Source organism: Pelophylax lessonae (assembly GCF_965119305.1).
Source record: "Pelophylax lessonae genome assembly, chromosome: 5".
Taxonomy (NCBI): Eukaryota; Metazoa; Chordata; class Amphibia; order Anura; family Ranidae; genus Pelophylax; species Pelophylax lessonae.
In genome coordinates, this window is record NC_138772.1 from 15,369,056 (window position 1) to 15,390,236 (window position 21,181).

The window sequence follows — 21,181 nt, forward strand, 5'->3', positions numbered from 1 at the left end:
CAGCACCTCTAAGACTGAGAACCAAGCGATCAAACACAGCCGATCGCTCAGTTCTCACAACTACCCCAGTAGAGAGCTGCTGTCAGTCCCCTGCCCCCCCCCCCCCCATACTCACGGGGAGTTGCTGGCTCAGGCTCTCAGCGGCTTTTGAAGAGGCTGAGCCGTGTGATGGTCCAGGCTCGGACAAAATTGCAACAATGAAGTCAGGGTCCACTTACAGCACCCGGCTCAGCCTCTCCGCAAGCCACAGAGCCTGAGTAGGCCCGCTCCCGCCCCTCCTCCACAGCCCAGCACTCCACTGAGCTGGGGAGGAAGGGGGGCCGAGGAGAGCGCTCACCAGCTCTGTTCAGGGAGTTGTAAGAACCGAGCGATCGGCGGTGTTAGATCGGTGCCGTTCTCACAGCTCCCTGAACAGAGAGCTGATGACAGTCAGTGGCTCTGCCTCCTGCTCACTGGAGTGCAGGGCTGTGGAGGCAGCGGGAGCGTCTCGCTGAGAGGCTGAGTGGGGTGCCAGTCCAGGCATGTGCTTGGATCCCCCAACTATTGTTGCGGTCATGCCCTAGCCTGGAACGACTCGGACGTGACTTGAGCTCGCTGTCTGCTAAAAACGGTTCACAGGAGTACAGAATGAACCACAGGAGACGTACAGCCAAACAAGCTTTGGCTGTACATTTTCCTTTAAAGGTAGCAGGCTATGACCCTACCAACACCGCAATTCCAAGGCAAACTTGACCAAATGGTTGGGCCAAATTCTCTACAATGAATGGAGTGGATTATACAGATGATCGGTCGTGCTTTGCATACTAATTCTTAGAATCTAGGTGGACTGAACCTATGGCAGTTTCTGAATTACTGAATTTATAGAGACATTTTTTTGGTTACATAAGGCCTCATTTGTTAGAGGGAAGTAAGAGAGACGAGAGTCATTACAGCAGGCGGTAATCTGTGCTGCAACACGCACAAGCAAAGAGATGGTTCTGATTCATCTGGGTTATAAAGAAATACACAAGACAGAAAGACAACCAGATCTAAGTCAGAGAGATGGTGCAAACAAGATATAAGTATAACGGCACATCTGCTGCCACATAACAGAGAAACGCAGATGGACAGAACTCAGGAGCCAGCAGGCTTTTCTATGGAACCAATCAACGCAGGCTTGTCCTAACAAAGCGCTCTGAAAACCTGGACACCAGCTAGAATACTGGGAGAAAATATATCATGGAGGAGAGGAGGGAGGGTTGTGTATTGTTTACACCCCTCCTCAGTTATAAAAAAGTTTTATCCGATTTTTGTAAATTAAAGTAGAAAATTACTTTAAAGTGACACTTATTTTATTAACCACTTCAATACCGAACATTTACCCCTTCCTGCCTAGGCCAACTTTCAGCGATGTGACACTTTGACAATTGTGTGGTCATGCACCCAAATTAAATGATCTTTTTAGAGCTTTCTTTTGGTGTCAAAACAGCTTATTTATTATTTGCTAAATAGAAAAAAAGACCGGAAACTTTATTTTAAAATTCCTGATCACTTCCCCAGAGTAGTAATGCTGTATTGCTCGTGGTCAGTGTGCATAAAAAAAAAATAATTTTATATATATATATATATATATATATATATATATATATATATATATATATATATATATATATATATATATATATATATATATATATACATACACACACACACACACACACACACACATACACATTATATATATATATATATATATATATATATATATATACACACACACATACACACATACATACATACATACATACATACATACATACATATACATATATAAATTTTGACTTTCCATAAAATCCTTCTCTGATCTTCATTGACTGACAGCGCCTAATCTTCCTTAACATTGGGTTATACTGCCCCCTACAGGAGTAGGACACTAGGCAGAAAAAAAAAAGTCCGGCTACGCCTATGGGCAGTCCCAGGGGGTATACTCCCTCTTCCTGCTATAGGTACTCAGTTTTGTTACAAGCAGTGTCAGAAGAATTTCAACTCCATAGTGGGGTGGGTGCTGTGTCTGTCAATGAACAGCGAAATGGATTTTAAAGTCAAAAATCTCATTTTCTTTCGTTCACTGGACAGCTTCTGATTTTCTTAACCATCGGGACGTCCCAAAGCAGTGTTAAACCCAACCAGGTTAACAGGAGCTCAACCAAAACAACTGAAGCCCACAAACAAAACAAACAAAAAAAAAAAATAAAAAAATACACCCTCAAAGAGGACCAGATCCTCCCTCTAAACAGCAGCCTGCAAAAAAACTTGCAGCCAATAGAAGCAACCCGCAGATGCCAAACACATCCACTTTATAAAGCTTTAAAAAACTTTGTAAAAGTGTGCACTGACGACCAGGAGGCTACCCAGCAAACCTGTGTCACTGACGCCTGATAAAAGGCCCAGGAGGCACTGAGCGCCTGAGTAGAGGAGTCTTGACAGGGAAAGGAAGAGCCTGACCCCTGATGGAATAGGCCTGAATCACAATCTGTCTGACCCATCTGGAAATGGTCGCAGAGGAAGCGGACAACCTTTTCTGAGGACCATTTGTAAGCACAAATAGTGAGCGAATACCTAAAAGACTCCGTAGCTGCCAGGTATATCCTAATTGCCCGGGCCACATCCAAGGCATGCAAAGCAATTTCCTTAGGATGTTTTGGCCTGGGACGCAGGGAAGGCAACACAATGTTTTCATTCAAATGAAAATCAGAGACAACCTTTGGAAGGAACGACAGAACGGGATGAAATGAAGAACCACCTTATCTCTGTGAACCACAAGTAAGGTGGACAGGATTACGCCACCAATTCTGACACCCTGCGCACAGAGGCAATCGCCACCAAAAAGGCCACCTTCTGAGACAGCGTAAGCAGTAAAATCTCCCCAAGAATCTCAAAAGGAGGCTTCTGGAGGACAGAGCACCAAATTGAGGTCCCAAGACAGCAATGGAGACAGCACTGGAGGGGCCAAGTGCCTAACTCCCTGAAGAAAAGTACGCACTAGGGAGTATGTGACCAGGGGCCGTTGAAAGACAACCACTAAGGCTGACACCTGACCCTTGATAGTACTCAAGGCCAGTTTCTGCTCAACCCCCAATTGAAGAAAGGTCAGGATCCAATGCCACCGAACAAGAGTGAGGATGAACCCCAAGAGACTCACACCATGCAATGTATGTCTTCCATGTACGATGGAAGATCTTCCTAGAAGGTTTCCTAGCTTTTAACAGCGCTGGAAACACTGATTCAGACAAACCTCTATTCTTCAAGACCTGGCTTTCAACAGCCAAGCTGTCAAAGCCAGCAACTGTAAAGCAGGATGGAAGATTGGTCTTTGGGACAGCAGATCCTCCCTGAGAGGAAGCTTCCAAGGAACATGGCGACCAGCCGCACCAGAGCGGCGTACCAAGCCCGGCGAGGCCAGTCCGGGGGCCCACCAAGATGACCGGAATCCCTTCTGCCTTGATCCTGCGTGGAAGTCTTGGCAGAAGCTTGAGAGTAGGGAAGGTGTAAATCAGATGATACAGACACCATAGGGCCACCAGCACATCTGTGGCGTCCGCCAGAGGATTCCGTGACCGAGCCACAAACCTCTGAACCTTAATTGCGCTGAGAAGCCAACAGATCCACCTCGGGGATGCCCCGTCGGAGACAACTGAAGAAACACCTCCGGATAAAGGGAACCACTCCCCTTGGTCCAATGCCTGCTGACTGAGGTAATCCCGTCTGCCAGTTTTCCACCCCAGGAGTGTGTACGGCGGAGAGGGCAGCAGGGCAGCAAAAAAAAAAAAAAAAAACACGTTCTGCCCACCTTAGAATGCTGGCTACCCACAGAGCCACTAGGACACTTCTTGTGCCCCCCTGGTGACTGACATAAGCCATGGCATTGTCCAATTGAATGCACACTGGATATCCCTGAAGGCGATCCGTCCAATCTTCCAGGCACAGTCTGATTGCTCGGAGTTCCAAGACATAGATCAGTAGTCTGGACTCTTCCAGTGGCCAGATCCCCAGAGCAGAATATTTGCTGCGGATGCCTCCCTAACCGGACAGGCTGGCATCCATGGTGACCACTATCCAATACAAGGGGAAGGAAGGATTTTCCCAGCCAAATAATGAGCCAGCATATCAGGGACGCTTTCGTTCCCTGGCTCAGCAGGGTCCGATTGTCCAGACATTGCAGATTCTTGTCCCATTTGGCCAGAATCTCCCTTGCAGGGACCTTGTTTGGAACTGTGCAAACGGAATCAGCTCAAAGGAAGACACCATCAGGCCCAGCACCCGCAAGCAAGTGCGGAGGGATGACAATCTGCTGGACAGCAGAAGACAAATTGCAGCCTGCAGATTCTGGAGTTTGTCCAGAGGAAGGAGCACCCTAGCTAAGGCCAAGTCCAGAGTCAGAAACCCAGAAAGTCCAGCTTTGTGGACAGAACCTGAGCAGACTTCTGAAAATCTGAATTAAGCCAAACTCCCTCAAGCTCGTATGGCAATTTCTAGGTTTTTCACCAGCGCAGTAGGGGACTCCGCTCGCAAAAGGAGGCCGTCCAAGTAGCCCAGCACCGCGATCCCCCATTGGCATAACCGGGCTAATCTTTCGTGAAGACCCAAGGAGCAGAGGTGAGACCAAAAAGGGGGGGGGTGCCTTGCAGGAAGGAGGGGAACTTGGGGGTCCGGCCATCCCAAGGTGGGGCCCACGTCCACCCCAAAACCCATCCAGGGGGAGAAGGGGGGGGGGGGGGGACAGCTACTTACCATACCAGGAATGAGGCGGGCAATGCTCCAGATGGAACCACTCGCCATCGAAATGGGGAGGCTGTCGGCCAGAAGGAATGCTGCGACTCTGGCTAAGACCCTGGTCGTATGCGACCTCGTGAGGAGTTTAACTCGCAGGCAAGCCCCCGTCCGGTGGGGCTATGTCGCGGCTGACTTAGCGCGAAGCTGAGGTCTGCACGCACTAACTGGTCAGACTAAGATCTAGATTATCCAGCCGTGTCCCAGTCCGGCAGAAAAATCTATATCTAAAAAGAAAAAATTGCCAATACCAGAGATCCCAGCAAGGAACTAGATCCCTACTCCTGACTAGGCAGGAAAAAAAAAAAAAACTTGAGTACCTTTATCAGAGAGCGGGAGTATACCCCCTGGGACTGCCCATAGGCATAGCCAGACTTTTCTGCCTAGTGTCCTACTCCTGTAGGGAGCAGTATAACCCAATGGTTAAAAAGCTCAGGAGCTGTGTCCATCGATGAACGAAAGAAATATTGGATACAGATATGTTAACGTTAACCAATCCTGATGTACTGATGGCCTCTAACTTCTTGAGGCCTGAAAATACGAGGACAGAACAAATACCGCCCAAATCACCCCTTTTTGAAAAGTAGACAGTCCAAGGTATTTGGTAAGAGGCATGGTGAGTTTTTTGAAGTTTTCATATTTTTGGCACAATTTTGTGGAAAAAGAAAAAAATTAAGAAAAAAAAAAAAGTTGTTCACACAATTCATTTTTTTTCTCTTTTTTTTAGCATACTGTCACCAGTGCAGTGTCATAACTGGTGTGATCAGGGACACCGACTGGTGAGAAAAAAATAAAACACAAAAATGTAATAATTTGTTTCAATTTACCATTTTTTTTTTCCCTTTACTACACACTGACCACAGCAATACAGTTTTACGATAGTAACACTGTACTACTCTAGGGAAGTGATCAGGATCCCACCCCCACACACATTATGGATTGCTTATACTAGTCAATTGCTTTGGTATAAGCAACCATTTCTACTGAATGAAACAGGTTGTGTTTTGTAATTAGCTGTGATTGGCCCTGTCTGTACCATGTGATCACTGAACGATCCCTGTCTGTACCATGTGATCACTGATCACAGCTAACACCACAACTGTACACAATGGATGGAATTGCAAGGAAGCCATCCATTGTTTACAACTGTCATGTGATCTGCTGTGATTGGTTTCAGGGATCACATGGTACCAGCAATGAGCTAGTACACTGATCAGTCATTGCTGTTAGACCAAGAATTAGGCTGGCCATACACCATACAATTTTCTTATTCAATTTCCTTTAGATTTACCTTCAACTATGTAGTGCAAGGGCCTGCCTGATTGCATACAAATTGAAAGTGTTCAGGTTTGAACTTGTATAATATGGTTTTGGTAAATCTAAAGGAAAGTTGAACAAGAAAATTGTATAGTGTATGGCCAGCCTAAGTTTATTCTTGCTTGCTCTGTGCAATTGCATTGCACAAAGCAATCCCTTACCTCCTCCTCTGGGGTTTCAAACTGGTGCTGTCCACTCATCCTCTCCTGGGTGTGCTCCCCATACCAAGCTCTGTGCTATGGGGGCACTCCTGCATGCTCCCGAGTCAGTCTATGAGTCCATAGACACCTCCTGCTCTCTCCTCACAGGGTTTGACTAACAGCACCAGGAGCCAATGGCACCCACTGCTACCCATGTTTCCTATGAGATCAGGAAGAGGAAAGAAGAACTGCAGCAGGGCACAGCAGTAGCATGAAAAACACTTACTCAGGTAAGGGGGGGGGGGTAAACACAATTGGTAACCTTAGTACCACTTTGGATATAGGATTGTGTAGATAGAGGTTTTCTATTTGTGTATTTTTGTTTTTTTGGTTAGTCTAGCTGAAAAAAAAAAAAAAAAAACACAACTTCATCTAGTTCAACCCACAGAGGTACAAAAAGACCTTCAGTGATCTCTCCGGTGGCTCAGCCCCACCATTATGGCACATGCATAGATGTGCTGAAGACCTCTGTCAGGACCCAAGAGCTAGGCAGAGGCCCCAAGCACTGCTTCACATGTGTAGGCAATTTCCTGATTCACAGCAATTTCAACATAGTCGCATTAAACTTTTGATAACGAGAGTCTCACATCCAAATGTAAGCAGAGGTTTTAATTTTATGCAAGCCTGCAGTTTCAATATAAGAAGCACTGGCTCCTGCGATCCATCCAATCAGAAACAGAGAATAGCAGCACAGACAGATCAGGGGTTAAGACAGACACACAAAATACTGGGTAAAGGACTGGGCGGCACTGCAGATTTGAGTTATGGACACACACGCACACACAATGTTAGCGCACGGCAGCACCTCCTGCTGGTGAGGTCTGGTACTCACTCCGGCAAGCGATTTCTGGATATTCTCCCTGGCTCTGGCAATGTCCCTGAGGATTGTGCTTGCTCCGTCGTCCTGCTGGCGGTGCACAAAAAACCACACACACATTTTTACACATTACCAGGAGGCAAAGAGGTGCCATCAAATCGGCTTAAAGGAAACCTGGCGGTGCAGAAAGCCATCTAAACCGGCGCCATGAATGAAACGCAGGCAAAACCATATTCTTACACCGCTCCTCAACCCCTGCAATATACAAATAGAGACCTTTGCAGAGAAGTCAAGCACTGGCCACTGCTTTCTGCAGCTTCTTAGTGGTCACCAGGGAAGCCATCATGTGCAACAGGGAGTTACAGCAGAGGGCAGGCCAACACTTTGCCTCTCTACAAAGGGACTTGGATTTGGGGGCAGTGAGATGGTACATTAAGCCTACATTTTACTCCTGGCGACAGTTTAGATGATTTTCTGTACTAGAAGGCTTACTTTAAGAACCTTACTGACAGCGACGTAAAAAGTGGAAGCCATTGGGAAAACTCAAAGCTGGAGGCCCTCAATTAAAGTGGAGCTATGGACAAATCCCTTTCCTGGGGTTCAAAGCCCAACTCCAGCTAACACTTTGCAAGCCTTAAAGTGGTTGTAAACCTCAGACATGAACAAATCATATCCCTCTAGAGCAGTGGTTCTCAACTCCGATCCTCAGGACCCACTAACAGGCCAGATTTAGCGGTGGTTCTCAACTCCGGTCCTCAGGACCCACTAACAGGCCAGATTTAGCGGTGGTTCTCAACTCCGGTCCTCGGGACCCACTAACAGGCCAGATTTAGCGGTGGTTCTCAACGCCGGTCCTCGGGACCCACTAACAGGCCAGATTTTAAGTATTACCTTGGGGAGATGCAGACTAGAATACTGCAATCACTGAGCAGCAAATGAGATCACCTGTGATCTTGCAAACCTGGCCTGTTGGTGGGTCCCGAGGACCAGAGTTGAGAGCCACAGTTCAGGGGTGTCCAAACTATGGCCCTCCAGCTGTTCAAGAACTACAATTCCCATGAGGCATTGTAGCTCTCTGAAATTCAGACATAAGTAGGCATGATGGGAATTGTAGTTCCTTAACAGCTGGAGGGCCATAGTTTGGACATAGCTGCGAGTGTGTACTTCTCTCAGTCCAGAGCACTAAGCGTCATTTTTGTCTGCTTCCTCCTCCCCTCTAATCCTGACGTAGAGAAAAAAGGTGACGGGGAGGGAGCTCCAGCACACAGCTTATGATTGACAGCCTCAGCTCTGTTCCGGTGTGAAGGGGGGGTCCCTTCCCTCCAATTCTCTATCAGAGCTCTCCTTATTGAGCTATGAAGAGTAATTTCAGCTGTCTGCCACCTTTCTTCTGACAGCTAAGCTAAGCTTTATAAATTCTGGACTAATGCATAGAAGAGAAGACTGCAGATAAACAGGTACAACTTACGTAGGAGGGTTTAATCTCTGTATAGCTTGAGGCAAGTCACTTCACTGGATATATGTTAAGGGTTTACAAAGTGGTTATAAACCCTTACATATATCCAGTGCAGTGACTGGCTTCAGGGGATACACAGAGGAAACCAATCCTTCCACAAAAGTGCAGTCTTCCATTCTCTACAGCCTTTCAAAGTCCAGAATTTACACAGCATTTCTCAGCTTCCGACAGATTGTGGCAGAGATCTGAGAACTAAGCGGAGGGTAAGGACACAATCCCCCCTTACAGTCTCCTAGGGAAACATCCACAGCTGAGGTGGTCAATCACCTCCTGTGTGCTGAAGAGGGAGTGCAGCCAATTCCCAGGATTACTTGGTGTTGGCATAGGTCAGAACTGACTTCTGCAGATAGAGGAATGAATGCAGAGAAATCACCCTGGGTACTCTGGATTAAAGTACACATTATAGAAGGCTATGCTTTGTTCATTTTCTATTTCAGAGCTTTACAACCATTTTAAAAACCGAAAACTGCATTGTGTAATTTTTTTTATATTTTGCCCAGAGTTCTACTTTAACCACTTCCAGTCCAAGGCCTGTTCAACTTAATGACCTATAAAAAAAAAAAAAAAAAAAAAACAATTTGAAGGGCTGATGATTCAGAAACCATAAAATCAGCTGGCTCAGTGCACTTTATTTACAATGCAAGTTAATTTAAAATTCAACAAATCTGGAATATAGCCGAATGCATTCTCCAAAGTTTAAAATACATCGAAGTGTATCAAGCAAAACTTTTTTTTTCACCCAAAGTTGCAGAGGGTAAGATAAAAGCAGTATAAACGCAAAAACTAAATAAAAAAAGGTAATATATTGGAGCTTACCAATCCGTAAAAGCCAAGTTCACCCTAAAATATAAATAAAATGCCCGTCTTTTTTTCCAGGTAAAAATGTTTAATTATTTTTATATTTAATTTTTATATATTTTTTTATTACTTTTATATTTTCAATTTTTATATTTATTATTACTTTTAGACCCCATCACATAGGGGCGACACACTTGCCGGGGCGATCTGTGAAGTCGCGGTGCACCGCGACCTCGGCGCGACATGCACGTACTTCATATCATTAAAGTCAATGCAAGTCGCCTCCAGGTCGCCCCGAAGTAGTACCGGACCCTTTTTCTAAGTCGGAGCGACTTGTGTCACTCCTATTAGAAGGGGTCCTGTGCTAATCAATGGCAAGCGACCCACCGCGACTTGTCAGTGTGAATGGGGACTTTATATATTTTTATTATTGAGCCTGCACAGCATTGCATCTATAAATCAGCAGATGGCAGGTGCAGTGTTCGGCTCCTGCAGACTGTCAGTGTAGCTGTATGCTCCCATCTCGTATGGACAGGCAGGTACAGAATTGCAGGAAGAAATCACTAAACTACAAGAGAGATCAGCAGCACCCTCGCAGTCAGTGTCACTATAAGCCATCAGCTGCAATGGCCGACAGCGGTTGTAGTTCATTCACAGAACTCTGAATGAAAGATGCAGCTGGACAGGCAGAGCTGTGTTATTTTTCAATTGCGACAGCCGATGCAGGTAGAGGATCCCCCCTCCCACTGTCACAATGGGTGCTTGGGGGAGGGGGGGGGTGCTGATTTAGCAACATGTTACACCCTGAATATGGGTGTAACTTCCAATTAAAGGTGCATTTGATTTTTTAAGCTTTTTTTATTTTATTTTCACCTGGTGACCCAGTCAGTAACATTTCCTGTCTTAGGGTGTCTCCAATCTGGATAGGGGAGCAATGGACAGCAGCCTCAGCCCCTGGAGGGGGGAATCAGATAGTGTGCGATGGACTAGCAGATTTATTTAGACTTGACTAACAAAGGCTGAATACTTTTTAAGCAGTTAGGCCCCTTTCACACTTATGCGACGCGATTTTACCGCACGATTTTGAAAGAAATGGCTATGGCTCAAAACGCAATCAAATCGTGGCAAAGTAGTGCAGGAACTACTTTGAAGTCGGTGCGACTTCAAAACGCACTAATATGAATGGGGCTCATTGAAAATAATGGAAAACGACTTGTCATGCGATTTTACGGTCCCAAATCGCGGGACAAGTCGCACTAGTGTGAAAGGGGCCTTACAGTGAAAGCTTGTTTTTTTTTTCCTTTTTACATAAAAGATTATAGGCATCTGTCAGCGCTCAGGCCAATTCACACAATGCAAATCGGGAGGAATGATTCCCAGCTCTGCCCGCTATGCATTGCCAGCTGTGGTAGGGGGCAGTGTGGTGCGCAATTCAACTCAACACAGCTTTTTTTTCCATACAAGCTTTATTTGAAGTGTACAAAACTTACACTTCATTCTCTGCAATATTGGGCAGCGCAATGCACTGCGCTACCTGACTTTGCAGTGCGATTCGGCCCCGTGAGCTGCGATAGAATGCAGCATGTCTGCATTTTACTGCAAAGCAGCACTAGGCTGTGTTGCAGAGTTAATGGGACAATTTTTCCCCGTGTGTCGCTACGGTGACAAGACGTTTTATTATTATACAGAATTTATATAGCGCCAACAGTTTGCGCAGCGCTTTACAATATAAAGGGAGACAATACACCAACAGTACAATTCAAAACAAGAGGGTTAGGAGGGCTCTGCTCCTGCGAGTTTACACTCTAATAGGGAGGGGCTGGTGAAACAAAAAAGGTAGTGACAGAGATGAACTGATGAGGGAAGTAGAATATGCGGTCATTAGCTGAAGGCAGGATAGGCGTTCCCTGAATAGATGAGTTTTCAGGGAACGACTAAAAGTGGACAGAGTAGGAGATAACTGGGCAGATTTGGGTAGGAGTTCCTGAGGATGGAAGAGACTCTGGACAAGTCCTGGAGAGGATCATGGGAGGAGGAGACCAGGGAGCTAGAGAGCAGAAGATCTTGGGAGGAGCGGAGAGGACAGTTTGGACCACCTTCACACGGGCGGTGTGCCCGACGGACTCAGTTTTTCTCAGCGGGGATCGAGCCGCCGATCCCCACTGAGCAGGCAGATGACAGCTCCGTCTCTGCTTACTTTGCAGAGACGGAGCTGTCAGATCCCCGCTCTCCTCTATGGGAGGTTGGATGAAAACGAACGGCCTGTCCGTTTTGATCCAATCCTCCAGATGGATGGAAAAACTGAATTTTTGTAAAATCTTACCTGTAAAATTCCTTTCTCTGAGTCCTCCGACAGTCGCCGCCTCTTCATATTCGTCACATATGGGGTATTAGACTTTGCTCCGAAGGAGTAGCTAGGCAACAGAATATGTTAACATTAAAGCTTTTAACATATCCCACCCTCAAGGGGTGGTCCCCTCAGTCAATACCCTCCTACTTCCTGCAACCATATCTCAGTTTTAGTGGAATAGCAGTAGAGTATACAACCAAACCCCAAAAGAGGGGCGGGGGCGGCGACTGTCGGAGGACTCAGAGAAAGGAATTTTACAGGTAAGATTTTACAAAAATTCCGTTTTCTCTTACGTCCGACAGTCGCCGCCTCTTCATATTCGTCACATATGGGGACGTCCCAAAGCAGTGCAAACATGAGGGGTGGGAAACGCATCCGCGCCGAAAAGGCAACGCAGTCTCCGCATCAAAGAAAGGAACCTTACCAAAGGAAGGAAACCAGCTGGGCAACAGGAAAAAACAGGTGCTCAACAGGAGCAACAACCCAGGAAAAGACAAATAACCACGGGATAAAAAAAACTTATCCCAACAGCCAGAGGTCCCCAACAAGGGACCCTAGGGAATGGCCGCACTAAGAACCTTGCGGCCAAAGGAAGCATCCGCCGATGCCTGAACATCTACTTTGTAGAATTTTGTGAAAGTGTGCACGGTCGACCAAGTCGCCACCTTACACACCTGGGCTACAGAAGCCCCATGACGACAGGCCCAAGACGTACTCAGAGATCTAGTAGAGTGCGCCTTCACAGGCACAGGGGGAACCTTCCCCTGCAAGGCATAGGCCTGTTCAATGGTCTGCCTGATCCATTTAGCGATGGTAGAGGCCGACGCCGCCATGCCCTTCCGAGGACCCTCTGGAAGAACAAACAAGGAATCCGTCTTTCGAAAAGACTCAGTCGATTTAAGGTAAACCCTTATCGCCCGAACAACATCCAGAGAGTGTAATCTCACCTCCTTTGGATGTTTAGGCTTCGCGCACAGCGAAGGCAAGACAATATCCTCATTAAGATGGAATTCCGAAACTCTTTTCGGGAGAAAAGAAGCATTAGGTCGCAAGACCACCTTATCCAAATGAACAACCAGATACGGAGACTTGCAGGACAAAGCTGCCAGCTCCGACACTCTGCGAGCCGAAGTGATCGCCACCAAAAAGGCGACCTTTTTGGACAACATAGACAACGAGATCTCCCTGATCTGTTCAAAAGGAGCACGTTGCAACACAGACAGAACGAGATTCAAGTCCCAAGGGGGCAAAGGATCCCTCCTAGGAGGAACCAGATGCCGCACACCCTGAACAAAAGTGCCAACCAAGGAGTTGGAAGCCACGGGACGTTGAAACAGAACGGCCAGCGCAGACACCTGACCCTTAATCGTAGCCAGCGCCAAACGCTGATCGACACCCGTTTGAAGGAAGGACAGCACTCGGGAAACCGAGTACGTGCGGGGTGAAAACCCCCTGGACTCACACCAGGCAAAATAGGCCTTCCCAGTACGGTAATAAACCTTCCCCGAGGAAGACTTCCTCGCGTTGATCAAAGTATGAACGACCTCTGGGGAGAGACCCTTCTCCTTCAGGACCTCGGTCTCAACAGCCAGGCCGTCAAAGCCAGAGACTGTAAAGCAGGATGGTATATCGGTCCTTGAGACAGGAGATCGTCTCGAAGAGGCAGACGCCACGGGGCGTCGACCGCCAGATTCACGAGGTCTGCGTACCAGGACCGGCGAGGCCAGTCCGGTGCCACAAGAATCACCGTGCTGCGTTCCGAGTGTAACCTGCGAAGGAACCTGGACAGCAACTGAATCGGTGGAAACGCGTACATCAGCCTGTACTGATGCCACGGGGCCACTAACGCGTCCGACGCGTCTGCCCGAGGGTCGCGCGTCCTTGCCACGAACCTTGTAGTTGAGACGAGACGCGAACAGGTCCACATCTGGAAGACCCCACTTCACGCACAACATCTGGAAGACAGTCGGGTGGAGAGACCATTCCCCCTGATCCAGGGTCTGGCGACTCAGATAGTCCGCCTGCCAGTTCTCCACCCCCGGAATGTGAACCGCCGTTATCGCCGGGACATGAGTCTCGGCCCAAGACAGAATGTCGGCCACTTCTCGAGCCGCTCGGGCACTCCTGGTGCCCCCTTGGTGGTTGATGTAGGCCACCGCCGTGGCATTGTCCGTCTGCACCCGAACCGGGCAGCCCTGCAGCCGGTCCGTCCAGCGATGAAGACAGAGATTTATCGCACGCAATTCCAGAATGTTGATCGGAAGGGAAGACTCCCTCTCCGACCAAGTTCCCTGGGCGGACAGAACGCCCAGAACACCACCCCAGCCCGACAGGCTGGCATCCGTGGTGATCACCGTCCACGAGATAGGACGAAACGACTTGCCCCCGGACACCATCGGGGACTGGAGCCACCACAGAAGGTCTCTTCTGGTGCGATGACTCAACGAGATTTGAAGATCCAGGGATTGAGGTCGTCCGTCCCACATGGACAGGATCTCCGCTTGGAGACCCCGCGTGTGAAACTGGGCGAAGGGAATCGCCTCGAAGGCCGAGACCATCAATCCCAGACATCTCATGCACGTCCGCAGAGACGAGTGCGGAACGTCCCTGAGGGACCCGACATCCTCCTGAAGAGTTCTGAGTTTGTCTTCCGGCAGGAAGACCTTCGCCTGCACCGAGTCCAGAATCATTCCCAGGTAGGGAAGACGAACCAACGGACTCAGTGTCGACTTTGGAAAATTTATCGTCCAACCAAACTCCTGCAGAGTTTGCATCGTGACAGACAGGTCCTTCTCCAGACCCTGGCTGGTCGCAGACCGAACCAGAATGTCGTCCAGATACCCCAGGACAGAAATGCCCTGGGCCCTCAATAATGCCAGAACCGGTGCAAGCACCTTGGTGAAGACCCGCGGAGCCGAGGCGAGACCAAAAGGCAACGCCACGAACTGGTAGTGATCCTCCGCAATGGCAAAACGAAGGTACCTCTGGTGACCCTCGAAAATGGGGATGTGAAGATACGCATCCTTCAAAATCGATTGAGGCCATGAATTCCCCCGGAACCAGGACAGCCACCACCGACCGCAGGGATTCCATGCGGAACTTGCGAACCCGCACAGAGCGGTTCAGAGCCTTCAAGTCCAGAATTGGACGAACATTGCCCTCCTTTCTGGGCACGGTGAACAGATTGGAATAAAACCCCCGAAATCTGTCCCGATGAGGCACCGGAACTACCACTCCCTGAGCCCTCAGGTCCCGCACCGCCAGGTGCAGGTCCCGTAAACGCTCTGGAGACAGTTGAAGATTTGAGGGAAAAAATCTGCTCTCCGGCCGAGAGAGAAACTCGATCTTGTAACCAGATCGAACGATCTCCTGAACCCATCTGTCCCGCACGCGGGCCAACCAGGGCTGAAGAAAACCGAGCAAGCGTCCCCCCACCCCAAAACTGGGTGAGGGCGCCCCTTCAGGCCGCACTGTTATGGGCTGCGGATCCGGATTGACCGGATTTCTGTTTACCAGACCAGGGCCTCTTCTGAGAGCCTTGACCTTTGAACGGTTTGCCCTTGTAGTGCGACCGAAAGGCACGAAAGGACCCCTGAGGGGGCCGAAAATTAGCATGCTTCTTCCCAGAAGCCTCCTTAGCCTTGGGGAAATGGGGCAAGAGAGTGCTCTTACCTCCGGTGATCCCCTTAATCAACACATCCAAGGACTCCCCAAAAAGGCGAGACCCATCATAAGGCAGATTGGCTAAGGTCTTACGTGAAGACTGGTCCACCGACCAACATTTCAACCAAACCAGGCGGCGAGACAACACCGTCACGCTGTGTACACGTGCAGCCAACGGGACTAAGTCCAAGTCCGCATCACACAGATACATGATACCCTGGTGGATTTGATCCACCATATCCAGGGTCGCCGGCGAGGCCGAATCGGCCACTAAGACGCGCCGAAGCATCTGCGTCCAACTTGCGACCGCCCGGGCCGCCATGAGAGAGGCAAACAGAGCCTTAAACATAGAACCCGTAACAGAATAAGTATGACGGGCAAGAGACTCCAATCTATCCGTGGCATCACGGAACACCGGGGAATCCTCTGCAGGAATCGCAGTGGATTTGTTTAAAACCGCAATTGCGTGATCCACTGGGGGTGGCACACACCACCTTTCATCAGTGGAAGGCGAGAAAGGATAACGCAGCTTGAACCTACTAGGTACAGCAAAAGGTTTGCGCAGATTGCGCCATTGTTCCTTAACAGCGCGCTGAAAATCATCATTGCAGGGAAAAACCTGCGGCGTCCTGCGTTTTCTCTGCGTCCCATAAGCCGCCAAGGCAGCGGGGGGACACACTTCATCCTGCAAACGCAGCGTTTGTTTTATGGAAGCAATCAATTCATCCATGATTGCAAGCTCTTCGGGCGAGCCAGGGGGAGAATTATCAACCCCTTCAACTTCAGCCTCCACCTCGGACCCCACTAGATCCAGGGAGGAGCGGGACCCCGATAAGGAGGCCCCCGCCATAACAACCCCATCACCTTCACCCTCAGAATCAGAGGAAAGAGCAATTCTGGGTCTTTTAGTAGATTGAGCAGCCACCAGCATCTGCACCTGAGCAGCAAGGCCAGCCAAAATAGTGGCTAAATCCCCCCCTGGGGGGGGGGGGGGGGGGGGAACAGCGGTCCCCTGGCTTTCCACCAAGGCGGTAGGAAATTTGCCCTCCTGAGAATCCATTGCCCCTACAACAAATGCCGGATAATAAAGGGTTAACTGCCCCTTTAACACGCGCGGCGAGCGCAGCCCACAACACAAGCACAATGAGACCCCCACAGGGACAATAAAACTGATACTGAAAATACAAAGCAAAAGAAGGGCGCACCAGCCTAGCGCATTATCCTCAGCAAGTTTATTTGGATAAAATTGTTTAAAATCAAATACTCACAAACAAACAAGAAGTTTCAGGCACATCAATTCCATACACCTGCCTCCTACCAGAGGATCAACGTCTTTACTGGAAGCAGAGGGCTGACGCGTTTCGAGGCTGTGCCTCTTCCTCAGAGCCTGGAGGCCATGGTCAAGTCCATAGTTTAAATATAATATGTAGGGCCAGGCCTCCACATGACCCCTGGGGGATGTGGGAGGAGATATCGCCCAAATGGGCGTAGCTACACAGCCAATTACCCAAAAGCTGTTGCAAGTCACAAATGTAGTTACATTTTAATTGGCGAGCCCCACGCGACTATTTATTCCATTGGTGAGCTATCCAAAAAACTTCCCAGCTCATCGTGGACTCCATTTCACAAAAAATAATAATAATAAGATTAAAACTGATATGGTAAACTGACCTGTACATGTCGTGGTCCTAAACCAAATAGGGCATCGAGCTGAGACCATCGTGTTGGTCGATAATCCACTATCTCATACTGGGCATATTGGGCATATTCCCTGGTGGTCCAATGGTGTTCACTGTAAAGTCGGCTACCCGGATATTAAGGATGGTATACTGTAACAGCAGGGCGGCGGTGGAACGCACGCCGCTCATCCCGGAACTAGCGTGCGCACCACCGCATAGCGTCACTTCCGCCCATCCAGGTCGTGACGGCTTCCGGTTTCCGTATACATGGGCGGCGGGACAGCGGTGGAACGCACGCCACTCGTCCCGGAACTGGCGTGCGCATCACCGCGTAACGTCACTTCCGCCCATCCAGGCAATGACAACTTCCGTCCCCGGCAAGCTGTTCCTATAGAAACCGCAAAAGGGAGGACACAAGTATGCCCCGCTGGTGTATCATATACACCGTACCATATGGACCAAATCCAGGGGAACTAAATTTAGATGCACCATACAGAATCGACTCTGGTGGGAGTTGATTGGAGAGCCCACCAAGATTGGAGAAAGGTGGTCGCACATATTTAAAATAGCAGTGAAGATATTATACATCAGATAAAACAACCTGAACCAATAAAGTTAAAATTAACATTAACAATAATATTAGATGATGGGTACCTGTGTACTAATAATGTAACTTGCTAAGCCTGAATAAGAATCACATGTATAAAAGAGTGGATCAATAGATAAAAAATTATTCAATATCCAATTATATAACTGTGAATAAAAAATATATAAAATATATATATACATATATATAATTATACATACCATACACACATATATAAATATACATGTATATACAGATACAAACACCTATGTATACATGCTGAACCATAATGATTCATTATATAAAATCCATATTAAAACCATCTAAATATATGTGTACATATAGTGTGACTCGTTAGATATGGCATGTAGAGCTTCAGACACCAATTTACGCGTGCCATACCTCCTCTATAAACAAACCTTGGAGAGCTTGAAAAACTAAACTCGGCAAGCCAAATATAAAACTTTAGGTGTGGGACCTATACTAAGGAACTATACGCTTCAAAATAAATTGAGGGGAAAGGAAAAGGAAAAAGGAAAGGAAGGATGGTGTAACGAGCAGTGTGTGTATATGTGCGTGCATTGGCTACGCACATACATATCCACACAATTGAGGAGACGGGGAGGGGGGAGGGGCACACACATGCACATACGTCAGCCTGAACATATACACCAGCGTATGCGTGTAGACCCCAAAAAGGAAATAGAGAGTGGTGTGGTACTAGGATGGAACCATAGAAGGAACAATGGTAACTGCAGCGGATGTCGGGGGGACAGAAACACATACGGAAGGGGGGAAAAAACAGGAATGCACTGCGAGAAACTACAGTACACTCTGGATTTCGAGATCTTCGTTCAAACCCCCAGGGGACATAGACCCTAGGGTGAAGATCCAATAAGATTCCCTTCTGCACAGCCTCTGAAATCTAGCCCCCTCATCAGGGTCCTTAGCTATTAGCTCAATGCCAAAGACCCGTAGGCCCGTTGGATCCCCATCATGATGCTGCTCAAAGTGGCGAGGTATGGAGTAGCTGTTGCGGTCCTTTGTTCCAGCCTTCGTTTTCCTGTTCAATATGCTGCACTTATGTTCACCAAACCTTACTCTAAGGGGCCGTATAGTGCGGCCTACATAGAGTAGGTTAAACGAAGGCTGGAACAAAGGACCGCAACAGCTACTCCATACCTCGCCACTTTGAGCAGCATCATGATGGGGATCCAACGGGCCTACGGGTCTTTGGCATTGAGCTAATAGCTAAGGACCCTGATGAGGGGGCTAGATTTCAGAGGCTGTGCAGAAGGGAATCTTATTGGATCTTCACCCTAGGGTCTATGTCCCCTGGGGGTTTGAACGAAGATCTCGAAATCCAGAGTGTACTGTAGTTTCTCGCAGTGCATTCCTGTTTTTTCCCCCCTTCCGTATGTGTTTCTGTCCCCCCCGACATCCGCTCCAGTTACCATTGTTCCTTCTATGGTTCCATCCTAGTACCACACCACTCTCTATTTCCTTTTTGGGGTCTACACGCATACGCTGGTGTATATGTTCAGGCTGACGTATGTGCATGTGTGTGCCCCTCCCCCCTCCCCGTCTCCTCAATTGTGTGGATATGTATGTGCGTAGCCAATGCACGCACATATACACACACTGCTCGTTACACCATCCTTCCTTTCCTTTTCCTTTCCCCTCAATTTATTTTGAAGCGTATAGTTCCTTAGTATAGGTCCCACACCTAAAGTTTTATATTTGGCTTGCCGAGTTTAGTTTTTCAAGCTCTCCAAGGTTTGTTTATAGAGGAGGTATGGCACGCGTAAATTGGTGTCTGAAGCTCTACATGCCATATCTAACGAGTCACACTATATGTACACATATATTTAGATGGTTTTAATATGGATTTTATATAATGAATCATTATGGTTCAGCATGTATACATAGGTGTTTGTATCTGTATATACATGTATATTTATATATGTGTGTATGGTATGTATAATTATATATATGTATATATATATATATATATATATATATATATATATATATATATATATTTTATATATTTTTTATTCACAGTTATATAATTTAATTGGATATTGAATAATTTTTTATCTATTGATCCACTCTTTTATACATGTGATTCTTATTCAGGCTTAGCAAGTTACATTATTAGTACACAGGTACCCATCATCTAATATTATTAATGTTAATGTTAATTTTAACTTTATTGGTTCAGGTTGTTTTATCTGATGTATAATATCTTCACTGCTATTTTAAATATGTGCGACCACCTTTCTCCAATCTTGGTGGGCTCTCCAATCAACTCCCACCAGAGTCGATTCTGTATGGTACATCTAAATTTAGTTCCCCTGGATTTGGTCCATATGGTACGGTGTATATGATACACCAGCGGGGCATACTTGTGTCCTCCCTTTTGCGGTTTCTATAGGAACAGCTTGCCGGGGACGGAAGTTGTCATTGCCTGGATGGGCGGAAGTGACGTTACGCGGTGATGCGCACGCCAGTTCCGGGACGAGCGGCGTGCGTTCCACCGCTGTCCCGCCGCCCATGTATACGGAAACCGGAAGCCGTCACGACCTGGATGGGCGGAAGTGACGCTATGCGGTGGTGCGCACGCTAGTTCCGGGATGAGCGGCGTGCGTTCCACCGCCGCCCTGCTGTTACAGTATACCATCCTTAATATCCGGGTAGCCGACTTTACAGTGAACACCATTGGACCACCAGGGAATATGCCCAATATGCCCAGTATGAGATAGTGGATTATCGACCAACACGATGGTCTCAGCTCGATGCCCTATTTGGTTTAGGACCACGACATGTACAGGTCAGTTTACCATATCAGTTTTAATCTTATTATTATTATTTTTTGTGAAATGGAGTCCACGATGAGCTGGGAAGTTTTTTGGATAGCTCACCAATGGAATAAATAGTCGCGTGGGGCTCGCCAATTAAAATGTAACTACATTTGTGACTTGCAACAGCTTTTGGGTAATTGGCTGTGTAGCTACGCCCATTTGGGCGATATCTCCTCCCACATCCCCCAGGGGTCATGTGGAGGCCTGGCCCTACATATTATATTTAAACTATGGACTTGACCATGGCCTCCAGGCTCTGAGGAAGAGGCACAGCCTCGAAACGCGTCAGCCCTCTGCTTCCAGTAAAGACGTTGATCCTCTGGTAGGAGGCAGGTGTATGGAATTGATGTGCCTGAAACTTCTTGTTTGTTTGTGAGTATTTGATTTTAAACAATTTTATCCAAATAAACTTGCTGAGGATAATGCGCTAGGCTGGTGCGCCCTTCTTTTGCTTTGTATTTTCAGTGTCTGGTCGACCACCCTGGTCGTAAGGGGCAGCAAAGCCTAGCCATCATGGATGCCTAATACCAGTACGAGTTCCAGGATTGAAACAGCCTGAGGACCAGGTTCCGAGCGCAGGAA

General features: G+C 47.7%; 1 protein-coding gene across 7 annotated transcripts in view; it reads right to left on the reverse strand.

The window, feature by feature from the left end:
* The window catches only part of EEF1D (eukaryotic translation elongation factor 1 delta), a 69,377-nt gene that overhangs the window by 20,493 nt on the left and 27,703 nt on the right, over positions 1–21,181 (reverse strand). For 3 of the 7 annotated variants that reach the window (XM_082257705.1, XM_082257704.1, XM_082257707.1), the window contains exon 5: positions 7,159–7,233. The exons of 2 other annotated variants lie outside the window; for them this stretch is intronic. In XM_082257705.1, the coding sequence (XP_082113831.1) occupies positions 7,159–7,233 (75 nt within the window). The remainder of the gene's footprint in view (positions 1–7,158; positions 7,234–21,181) is intronic. 2 more of the 7 variants (XM_082257706.1, XM_082257708.1) reach the window with 1 other exon arrangement.